This window comes from Cyprinodon variegatus, unplaced genomic scaffold (assembly GCF_000732505.1).
Source record: "Cyprinodon variegatus isolate N-32 unplaced genomic scaffold, C_variegatus-1.0 Scaffold785, whole genome shotgun sequence".
Taxonomy (NCBI): Eukaryota; Metazoa; Chordata; class Actinopteri; order Cyprinodontiformes; family Cyprinodontidae; genus Cyprinodon; species Cyprinodon variegatus.
The window spans coordinates 152,760-163,811 of record NW_015151238.1 but is presented as its reverse complement, the minus strand read 5'-3'; the positions used below and the strand labels follow the sequence as shown (position 1 = coordinate 163,811).

The 11,052-nt window shown below is 35.9% G+C and overlaps 2 protein-coding genes across 3 annotated transcripts in view; one reads left to right on the top strand and one right to left on the bottom strand.

Moving 5' to 3' along the window:
- hdhd2 (haloacid dehalogenase like hydrolase domain containing 2) overlaps positions 1-1,129 on the top strand; it is a 6,777-nt gene extending 5,648 nt beyond the window's left edge. For both annotated transcript variants that reach the window (XM_015396247.1, XM_015396248.1), the window contains exons 7-9: positions 196-246; positions 376-439; positions 934-1,129. In XM_015396247.1, coding sequence (XP_015251733.1) covers positions 196-246; positions 376-439; positions 934-1,037 — 219 coding nt within the window. In that variant the 3' untranslated portion in view covers positions 1,038-1,129. The remainder of the gene's footprint in view (positions 1-195; positions 247-375; positions 440-933) is intronic.
- Positions 1,130-1,248: 119 nt separating this feature from the next.
- Positions 1,249-10,535, bottom strand: katnal2 (katanin p60 subunit A-like 2). Its single transcript, XM_015396244.1, has 16 exons — positions 10,462-10,535; positions 9,348-9,418; positions 8,590-8,756; positions 8,451-8,487; positions 8,239-8,335; positions 8,054-8,152; positions 7,533-7,598; positions 7,314-7,391; positions 5,991-6,089; positions 5,206-5,269; positions 4,766-4,884; positions 3,197-3,288; positions 3,005-3,115; positions 1,863-2,025; positions 1,666-1,768; positions 1,249-1,588 (listed from the first exon to the last, which is right to left on the bottom strand). Exons 1-16 carry the CDS (start codon positions 10,513-10,515, stop codon positions 1,449-1,451), a joined length of 1,560 nt encoding a protein of 519 aa, XP_015251730.1. The 5' UTR covers positions 10,516-10,535; the 3' UTR covers positions 1,249-1,448.
- Positions 10,536-11,052: the final 517 nt, after the last annotated feature.

Below are 11,052 nucleotides of genomic sequence, written 5' to 3'. Positions count from 1 at the left end.
AAAAAAAAAGTAATTTTCTGTTTTGTTTTATTCTTGGATCAGGCTTTAAAGGTTTCAATTAGTCTGCTCATCATATCATTCAGTCCATCCATCCAGAATCTCCAATTCCATTGATTCACACCAGAAATCTGGAAAAGTCTGGAATTCTGCAATAAAATGATGTGTAGGACCTCTTCTTCTTCTTGCTTTAAATAGGCCTTGTCTGGTCTCGGATGCAGTCCTAGTGAAGCCGTCATGATAGGAGACGTGAGTATATTTGTAACCATTTCACTGGTGCCTTCATATAACAAAACAAAATCTAAATTCACATGATTGGAATCCCCTGATTTTATACGCAGCCAAGTTCTGACCCTTTTTAACTTTGATTTCCTGCAGGATGCAAGAGATGATGTAGGCGGGGCTCAGAACGCAGGAATGTTGGGTATTCTGGTCAGAACAGGTGAGTCGAGTCACCACATTAGCTTGATCAAATGTTTCATATAACGAGGGCCCACAGAAGGACTCCTTACCCTTAAAATCTTCACAGCTTTCTTGTGAGAACTGCTCACTTCAGTGCATTTATGCTTAAATTCAAATAAAAAGTTGAAAGTCTTACAGGTGACACTGCAAGCATGTATGGATAGATTAAACTCTTCATGTGAAATATGGCAGAAAAGAAACAATGCACATCCCCCTAAACACTCTGTCCTTGTAGTAAAATATGATCTTCCTGAGAAGTGATGGAGAAGCTAGTTAGATTTAATGGGAGGTGAATGGAGTTAAATAAATTTCATGATAGAAGGTTATTGACTCATTTGCAAGATGAGTCGATAACCTAATGACTGAGATCAGCTCAGCAATGAATGTTACTCTTCCATCCTCATGTTCCTCCAAGATGTCTGAAATTATTGTTATTTCATTTGAGCTCCAATAAAATGTGTTTTTATGCTTCAGGTAAATACAGAGACGGAGATGAGAAGAAAATTGATCCGCCTCCTTACCTGACATGCAACAGTTTTCCTGATGCAGTCGAACACATCCTGCAGAATCTGCTATAAACCACCATCGGCTGCTGCCCTCTAATCTCATTTGCAGAAACTCTCCCACATTGCAACAACTCTGTTGTTTCTCTGCTCTAATTTTTTTCTGAAAGAATATTTGGGAAATTAATATTAAAGCTAATGTACTGTGATCAATTTACAAATAATTTTAAACTCAGAAGAGAAATCTTTGAGCATTTTGCACATTTAAAAAAACACACGTATGCTACCTAATTTATACTCTTAAAAAAAGGAGGCAAACATTTTGTTTTTTGCAATATCATTTTGTTTTGCTCAACATACCAAAACACCCTCATGAAGAAATTAAATATCTATGTTATTATAATACAAAGTAGTAAGAAACGAAAAATAAAAAGGTTTAAAAAAGAAAAAAATTTCCAGTTTGGAGCGTTATTTTCATCCTGACAGTCAAACCGACTTGTGTTTCCTCTCCCAGGCTGTGTATCTGTCCATCAGGTTTTGGGCTGACGGTTTAGTGTCTGTTAGAACCTCCAGGAAATCTGATGTTGTCACTGTTCCCAGCTCGATGATGGGCATGTCTGTGTCTGCTGTGGATGAGAATCACAGCAACCTGAACAGTTGAAGGGATCACCATTTAAAAATGCGTGGGAATTTTTTTATTCACCATCATGATGCGACTCCAGAGCATCAAAAATCTTGCGAACTGGTCTCATGGCGGCTTCCTTACACGTTAATCTGATATCAGAGCCAGAGTATCCCTCCATCTGCTGTGTCAGAACAAAAAAATTTAACTATTTTAGTCCTGATTTAAATATATCTCATAATATGAATGCTGATATTTGCCTGTAAGCTATAACTCACCTCTGCTAGCTCTTTGTAGTCTAATTCAGTCTGTAGTTTCACACCCCCAAGGGAGCTGAGGGGAGGCAGCCAATGAGAGATCATGGCTTGGCGAGCTGCTGAGGAGGGAAGATTCACTAGAATCCTTTTCTCTAACCTCCTCAACATCCCGTGGTCCAGCTCCCTGAAACAAGAGAAAGAGGAAAAAAAAACAGCTGATATCTTTATCATCTCGCTTACTAAGATCTTAATATTCTGTCATGATTTAACCTCAGACTATTTTATTTGGATTTTATTGGATAGATCAATATAAACTTGAGCAGAATTGTTGAGTGGGGGGAAAAAAAGGTTCTAACAGAGCTTTTGATCTTTGAAAAAAAACAAAAAAAATTTTTTTGAACTGTTTCGATACAAAAGTCCCACTTTGCAGATATTAGTTCTTGAAAATACTCTAAGAACTAATAATTTTTTGTCCACTATTCAACCATGCCCTATTTTGTTTTCATCTATTACTTAAAATCTCAATGAAAATACTCTGAAACCTGATGTAAGGCCATATTTCTACTGGGGGAGTGGTGGCCTAGTGGTTAGAGCATAGAGCTTGGAATCCTGAGGTTGTGAGTTTGAAACCACTCCCACAGACTGCCACTCTGGGTCACTGAGCAAAGAATCTTAACCCCACACTGCTCCCTGGGGAGCCCCAAAATGGCAGCCCACTGCTCCATAAGGGGATGGGTTGAATGCTGCGAGTAAGTTTCATTGCTCTGTGGGCAGTTGGAGTTTTTTCTCTCCACTGTCGCTACAAGCATGCTTAGTGGGAGGGATTGCATTCGAGTCAAATGGTCGATTCAATCAACTGGTTTTCCTTAGATAGAAAACTTTGAATCAATTTGGCTGTATGATCTGGTGCCTTGAGATGACATATGTTGTGAATTGGCGCTATGTAAATAAACTGAATTGATTTGAATTGACCTGTACTTGTGACAGTATAATGACAATAAAGCAGTGTAAAAAAATGCTTTTGATGTGTTTTACTTTGATATTTCACACTTCTTCTTTTACAACATAAAATAGGATTAAATAGAACAAGAGTTGCGTGTAACACAGACACTAATAGTCAGAATGAATACCACTGTATAAAGGTGTATGTGTTGCAGTGTTACCAGGGCAGGTTAGAGGCAGCAAGAACAAACACAAGGTCTTCTGATGTAGCAAGCCCATCCATCTGAATCAGAAGCTCCGTCTTTATCCGCCGACTCCCTTCATGCTCTCTCCTGCAAACAGACACATGGTTTCTGTCCGGTTTAGGTGGACATGACTCACACAATGAGGTGTTTTGAGTCTTCAGCCGATACCCTAAACTGATTCCTCTTTGGCCCATCACTGACTCCAGCTCATCCAGGAAGATAGTGGATGGAGCGTGGTACCTTGCCAACTCAAAAAGAACCTGCAAAAACAAAAACATGTTTAGGTGTAAAAACAAACTGGGCATCTTTTATTTGTTTTATCAATAAATGTTAAGAATAGAAATCCCTCAAGAAACACATTTATATCAACAACTAATGACAGTAAGAGAAACTGATACATATTTCAAACGTTTATTTTGGCCCTAAAGGAACAGGCTGATAATAAATTTTTACATATTTTTTAAATCAGTAAGTTTCGACCCAAATTAGCTTAATTTGAAACGTATAAAAATATTGTTCAGGTCAGTAACCAGAACTTGTTGTGTATGGATGCATTATGCATGGGCTTCTCTTCTAAAAAAAATCTCACCTATGTAACTTGAAAGGGTCGGATCCGTCACTGAATGGGTCATGTGACCCAGAGCACCGCTTTACGGCAGTCAGAGCTTCACTTAAACATGAGAGCTAACTGAAGATTATTTAATCTGCCAGTTACATCCCTAGAGGCCACGCACTGGCTTTAAATGGAAACAAGCATTACCTTTTAAGGTGAATTAGGAAAATACACAGAGATCCAAAAATTGTACTACAGTAAAAGTAACAATACTTCATTCATATTCATTCATATTTTACTCAAGTTAAAGTAAAAAGCAGGCATCCAAGAAATGAATCAAGTAAGAATGAAAAGGAATTTAGTAAAAACTCTACGCAAGTAATGAGTAACTGATCGACTTACTATAAAAGATAACTACCGTAATTTATTGTTTTAGAAAATAATGTAAAATTATGTACACAATCTTGTGTTTAAAAAAAAAAAAATTTATATAAAAAAATAAACGTACAGTAATTACATAGTTACAAATGTAGGTGTCATGAACACTCTTCAAAATACATTAAAAAAATGTGAAATTATTGATACAGTATGTTAGAATAAGGTCAGTCACAATATGTTTTTTTCTGTATTTTCAGATTCAACAAATGGAAAAAAAAATCTAAACCAAAAAGCCTTAGAGAAAGTATTTCTCTTAATGGTGCATATTTGTTTGAAGCAAGCTTGTTTTCAATAAGTTAATGACAGTGGATGAAGTAGCCAGAAACTTTCCTCAAGTAAAAGTGGTGACATTTTTTATATATTTAATTCAAATTACTTTCAATTCAGTTTATTTATATAGTGCTGATTAACAACACATGTCATCTCAAGGCACTTTACAGTTCAACCAGATCATACAGTCAATTTGATTCAAAGTTTTCTATCAAAGGGGAACCAGTTGATTGCATCGAATCAGTGACTTGAATGCAATCCCTCACACTAAGCATGCTTGTAGCGACAGTGGAGATTACTAAAAATAAAAAGTAGAAAGTACAATGCTGTAAAATATTTAAAAAGTTGTTCTGTTTTTATTATTCAGGTAAATGTAACTGAGTAAATATAACTGAACCATGTCTGGAAATATATACATTTTTCAAAACAAATCCTTATTTATTGAGATGCAATCTCCATTCTGCATGAAGACCTACCCGGACCAGCTTTTCCGAATCGCCTCTCCATTTACTGACGATGCTGGAGGCGGAAATGTTGAAGAAGGTTGTCCTACACTCTGTAGCCACAGCTTTGGCCAGCATCGTTTTACCTGTGCCTGTGTGTATGTGAGACATGAAAACAAGCTTTTAAATCACTTCTCTAATGGTACAAAAGGATTAGGGTGTACTTGGTTTCGTATGATTTACTGAAGCCTTTTCCAGGTATGAAGAAACACAGGAAAAGGAAAAGTTTGGGATTTCCAAACTTTAGTTTAAATGTTTATCTACACAAACATCCAGTAATCTATCCTTCAAACAATTCAGATGTAGAGTATTCTTTTAATTAATCTTTTAATATTTTCTCACAAGCGATTGAAATATCCAGAAATCTGAGTCAGGAATATTTACATGAAAAATGTGAATAAGAGCAGTTTTACCTGGGGGGCCATAAAGCAGCAAGCCCTTCCATGGTGATAAGATGCCTGTAAACAGCTGAGGGTACTGTAAAGAGGGCAAATGAGACAAAAAGAGAATCAACAGCGGGGTGGGGGGGATTTAGTCTGAGAAAGCTATGAATATGAGCTTCACAAACCATCTATAAATCTCTGTTGTTATATTTTCCTAACTACAACAGCAGCCGACTTATGTGCAGGTGAAGGCGTTGAAGCGCATGGAAATCTGAGTCAGTGCTCCAAATTCCATGAGGCACAAATTAGTCTGAATTTTAGGTGGTGAAGCGACTCAAATCAAATGCGCCTGACCTTATAAGACGGAGAATGAATAATAATGGAGACAGAAGTTAGGGACCACAGAGAGGTGGTTTTATTCAATAAAAGAGTCTAACACCATATATGTAAGAAGATAGACACATCAGTCCTCATCTTCATCTGAAAATGTCAAGAGGATGCAAGCTGATTTGATGTCAACAGAAAGGTCTGTATGATGATGATAAAAATGTGTGTATGATGGTTATCTATACACAGAGGCAAAATTGTCTGAGCCTGCCTGGGTATGGTAAATTCTACATGGCCTTCCATGTTTGCGCATCCCCTCCACCTCTCTGTCTATCCATCTGTGTATACGAGTTGCCATAAGATCCCAGATATAGATTTAATGTCAGTCTAATAAACTGACCTGACCCCACTGCCCTGCTCCTCTTTAAGCCCCTAAAGGAGATGTATTCAGAATCGAAATACCAGCCATGGCTAGGTGCCGGGCTCACCTTAATGGGATAAACGACGGCCTCTTTGACTAATCGCTTGGCATCCTCCAGGCCGATGATGTCCTCCCATCTCACATTTGGGTTGTGCAAATAGATGTCCTTTAGGGGTGAACACACACGGATACAAACAGTGAAGGATGCATTCGGAAGGAAATGTTGTGGGTCAATTAGGATTCTAAAGAGGTGTCCTTTAGGATGAAAGATCATTTAAGTAATATAGATAGAAGAATAGGCCTTCTTTAATACAGCAAAGCAGCGTGTTTACAGCATAGCTCTTTACTGCTCTCTGGTGGACTGAGTCAGAAACATATTTTAATGCAAACTATTAGGTGATCTGAAGGTACTGTACGTCTAAAATAAAAATCTGAAAATTATTTAAAAAAATGCTTTTTTTGTCATTTATTTCAGAAAATGAAACTCTATTATAGATACTTTTCACACAGACCAAAATCTTTCCAGGCTTTAGTTCTTGTAATTTTAGCAATAATGGCTTAAAGTAGGTAAACCCCCAGTTATGCATGTAAGACTGTGACAAATATGACAAAAATATATATTAAAAAAAGATGTTTGAGGTTTCTAAAACTGATTTTGTTTCCATTTACTTAATACTAAATACAATTATTGCATCAGTACAGCATAGCTTGGGTAAGGTGAGCCTGTGGCACCGCTGAGGTGTAATGGAAGCTAAAAATGATTGGATATTAGCTTTTAGGTCATCTGCATTGTGGGTCTGGTCTCTCATCTTCTTCTTGTCATTCCTTCATAGATTCACTATGGAGTTCAGGTGAGCCAAGCACAAGGACACCATGTTTTCTAAGCAGCTTTTGGTACCTTCGGCAGTGCAGGCAAATGCATAGTGATGCTGGAAAAGGAAATCAACGTATCCATAGAAAATGTCAGCAGAAGGAAGAATGCAGTGTTTTAAAATCCCCCTATAGATGGCTGCTTGTACTTTTATATGAAAAGAGGTCTTTAGAAGCCTGACAATCCAACAGAAATTCCTTTTCTCCTTAATCCAGGTAACCCTATGTAGGATCTATGTGTGTGTAGTGTTTTTTTTGGAGTACAGACTCTAGTTTGTACATTCCTTAAGGCTGTGTTTCTTTTGCACTTTTTCCTTCCACTATACTTCCTATGATTATTTAATAAACAACCAACTTCTATAACAGTGACTTTGTGTGGCTTACCTTCCTACTGCAGATGGTGTCCAGTCTGCAGTGTTTCACATCATAACACACATTTGGACCCATGTCTAAATATTAGTGGAGTCTGTGTATAAACGTCCCTATATGTATTGTTTTGAACCTGCGTCTATGTTAGTACCTCACTGATGATTGCAGCAAGTTCCTTCATTTCACCACTGATCCCAGAGAAGCCACTAAGGGGCTTTAGCAACCGCTCCTGCAAAGTAAAAAAATAAATAAATACAAACAACACTCTACTACTTTAAGTAATATGCTTACATTAATGCTCCCTTTAAAATTATATTTAGTATGAAATCAGAATGAAATGATTTCTTTGTTTTCTCTGGGATGTAATTACCATGTGTTCTGAGTGAACAGCTAATCCATTGGCAGGTTCATGGAGCGCCGCTTTGCCATCAGTCATCTGGACCAAAAGACAACTGCTCAATGTTACATAATCACACGAACAAAACAATGTTTTTTTTTCGTCGTGATTTAATCTTAGATTTTCCAATGAGCTTCTGCAGTAAAACTGGGACCTTTTAATAAAACACAAAATGTTGGGAAATGCACTAAAGAATCCAAGCTTAGTACCACTGTTTACCAAAGTAGAATGTTTGTAATCTATAAAGAAAATATCATTTAGAAGATTTTTTCACCAGCATGGAATTTACTTCAGGCAGTTTTCAAACATTAATCAAAGTGTGCTTAAAGGTGTTTTTCCTTAAAAACTATTTTTTTTTTTAGATTCAAAAACGTATTACAGCTCATGGCTCTGGTTGCTTTTAATTCATATTTCATTTCTGAAAAGAGTATATCAGATAGAAAGTGTAGAAAAGCCTAACTGGAAGGATTATTGTGTTATTACTTCCTCTGTACCTTCCTGCTTGAGGCGCTCCTCTCAGCAGGTCCATTTTTGATGGAGAACGTGTTGAAGCATAAATCCAGAGACTCAGGTCCCACAGAGGTGTTGTTTTCCTATAAAAAATATCATTTCTTATTTGTTTTACTTTTTTTATGCAGTTTATGTAATGTTTTTTTTTTTTTTTTTTTTTTTTTTTTACATGTGAACTAGCAGCTATCTTCTTGGCTGAATTTCCAGTTGGTGCTGATGAGCATTGGATGATTTTGGGAAGAGGCTTCAGAGCCGACTGAGGACTCCTGTCACAGAAACAGAAAAAACATTTAAACCCCTTAGGATGTGAGAATAATTAGAAAAATCCATGATAAAAACTGGAAAATACAGTTTTTTTTTTTTTATAAAGATCAGACTTACTTCTTCGCTGCAGCGCTTTTTGCCAGTCTGCTTTCACCTTTACGAAAAAAGATATATATTTCAAGAAAAGAAAAGGCTTATGATGCTTGACTAATCTGGGCTTAGAGGATGACTTCAGTGCACCGAGTCCGTCTCACACCTGCTTCTACTGGCTTCCTGATGAGTTTAGGATATTTCTGGAATTTGCCGTAGTGATAAATCTCGTACTCCATGAGCACCATCTCCAGATCAACGTTATCACAAACCTCAAATTTCCTCACGTTTCCGTTCGTCTCATGATCCAAAGTTACTGCAGCCGATGTATACCTGCTCAGTGAATACCAGAGCACGTGTTAGATTTCCATTTTACACAGACAAGACGGCAGTTTTGTTGTTAGTTTAGCATTATTCATAAAATCAAATCCCCATCAGCCCTATGGTTAGTTCTTCTAATTCACTATTGGAAATAAACACGTTTTTTTTTTTTTTTATCCAGTCAGAGTTTCTCTGGACTTCTACTTTGTAATCATGAACTTTTTATTTATTTATTTTTTCCTGGACATTACATTTTTAGTTTTATGAATTAAATTTTTTGAATCCTGTCATTTATAATAATATCTATTTACTCCACAAACAGGGGAAATTTGACTCCTTGCTAAATAAACAAGTAAACAACCAAACTCCTTTTTCAAGCAGCAAACTGGAGGACAGATTGCAATTCAACATGGGGGATATTGAACATTAAACATAATTTATCATAATGTCTGTACACAGATATATACACACAAACATATAAAGCCTAACCTGCATTTTTTAACCTGTTTCTAACAAGGTTAGGATTAACTGTTCAGAAGCCATATATTCTGATAAAGCTTAGTCTTAGATAATAGCAGCTGTACCACAGTAATTCATACTGACCCTTGTTCAAGCAAATACTGGTAGATAAGAACAAGAAGGCTCTTCTTCCTCATCTCAGTCCTCAGCTTATCCTGCAGAAGAGCAACAGCAAAGTATCAGATATGCAAGACTGCTGCTGTCATAACAGCAATACAGTTGTTTAAAAGTCTACATACCCTCCCATTAAAGAAAAACTGAAAAGTAATGAATATACTTTGAATATAAAATTTTATAAAATATAACTTAAAAAAGCATATGGTTAATAAGAATCAGTCTTTATATGTTATGTTGTCTTACTGGATAATTATTTTTATTTACTCATTTCTAGGGCTGAAACAATTAATCGGATTAATCATGATTAATCGAGTACTGATATAACTAAAGAATGACCTACCTAAATAAAAAAATCAAATAATTAAATGGAATTTTAAGCTTTACCAAACCCTAATATGTGATTTTTGCATTTCATTCTTGAAATTGATATTAAACTGATTTTTTCCATTTTAAATCATAATAGATATATCGCTTATAATGTTTGTGTGTTGTTTCAATTCTGTCTAAATTTGCAGGAAGACAATGATTTGTTTAACTATTGTTTGGATCCTAAGGGTGCCAGTTTTTTACAGGTTTTTTACAGGTGATCCAATAAATGAGTGATTATATCTAGGTTACTCCTAAAAAATGGGCTGAAAAGGCTAAGTTACTAATTTATTCCAAATCTCCTCTAAAAAAAAAAAAAAAAAAAAAAAAAAAAAAAAAAAAAAAAAAAAAAAAAACATAATATATAAGCTACCAGAACGTTCATGTCAGAACGCAAAAGTTGCCAGCAGGGGGAGACAAACCATCACAAATCTCTAATGTTTTTCACGGTTTCTAGGCAACCAGAGAACGCTGATTTAGACTAGCTAACAGCTAATTTAAGCTAGCGACCAAACTTTGCAAGTGCTGCTTGTTTAAAAGAAACCAATATGTTTTCATACTTGTTCTAGGGAACAAATTGTAATTTGATGCTTATTCGCTGATATCCAGGCATAAATGGCGTCCCAAAATATGTTACAAAAAAAAAAAAAAAAAAAACAGCTTTTGGATGTTGCATAGCATATGGATATGAAATATACAAAGAAATAAAACTCACTGCCTCTCGAGCCTCATGGGCGACTTTCATAGACTGGTAAGATAGTTCCATCATAATGCTGAAAAACTGCCACAAAACGACGGCGCGGCTGCTGGTTACCATGGATACCGTAGTATGGGACACGGGTGTTGGGACGTCACAGGAAACCAAAAGTATTATATATTAAAACATTTTATTTTAGAGCTCCTGGTGAAATATTGACGCTCCCATTTGTGTTTGTTTTGATAAAAACATTTCTAAAGAAACAGAGAAAAGAATTAGTGGTAAAACGTCCAACACAGCTGTCCAAAGAATCCTTAAGAAAAAAACTATTTAAAATAACAATTAAAATAGTTATGCACCCAAACTGTATAAAAACCGTCTTTACATTTACTGCAATTTTATCGATTTTTTTTTATAACCAGCTATAATCTAGCAGAAACTTACATTTCTGCTAGATTTCTCAGTTGATGGTTTGATGTTTTTCTTTAAAAAATATTTATATAAATGAGTAATGCTCCTAATAATTTTTGCAGTGTTAAAGTAATGCCAATCTAAGTGCATTTGGTCCCATTCTGAATTACTCTCTACATAGTGTAATAACTAGGAGTC

Coding starts and splice junctions, on each gene's coding strand:
- katnal2 (XM_015396244.1), bottom strand. CDS start 10,515: ATGATGGAACTATCTTACCAGTCTATGAAAGTCGCCCATGAGGCTCGA. Junction 4,885..5,205: donor GCTGCTTTATGGCCCCCCAG/GTAAAACTGCTC, acceptor ACATACACACAG/GCACAGGTAAAACGATGCTG. Junction 1,769..1,862: donor ACTACAAAGAGCTAGCAGAG/GTGAGTTATAGC, acceptor GTTCTGACACAG/CAGATGGAGGGATACTCTGG.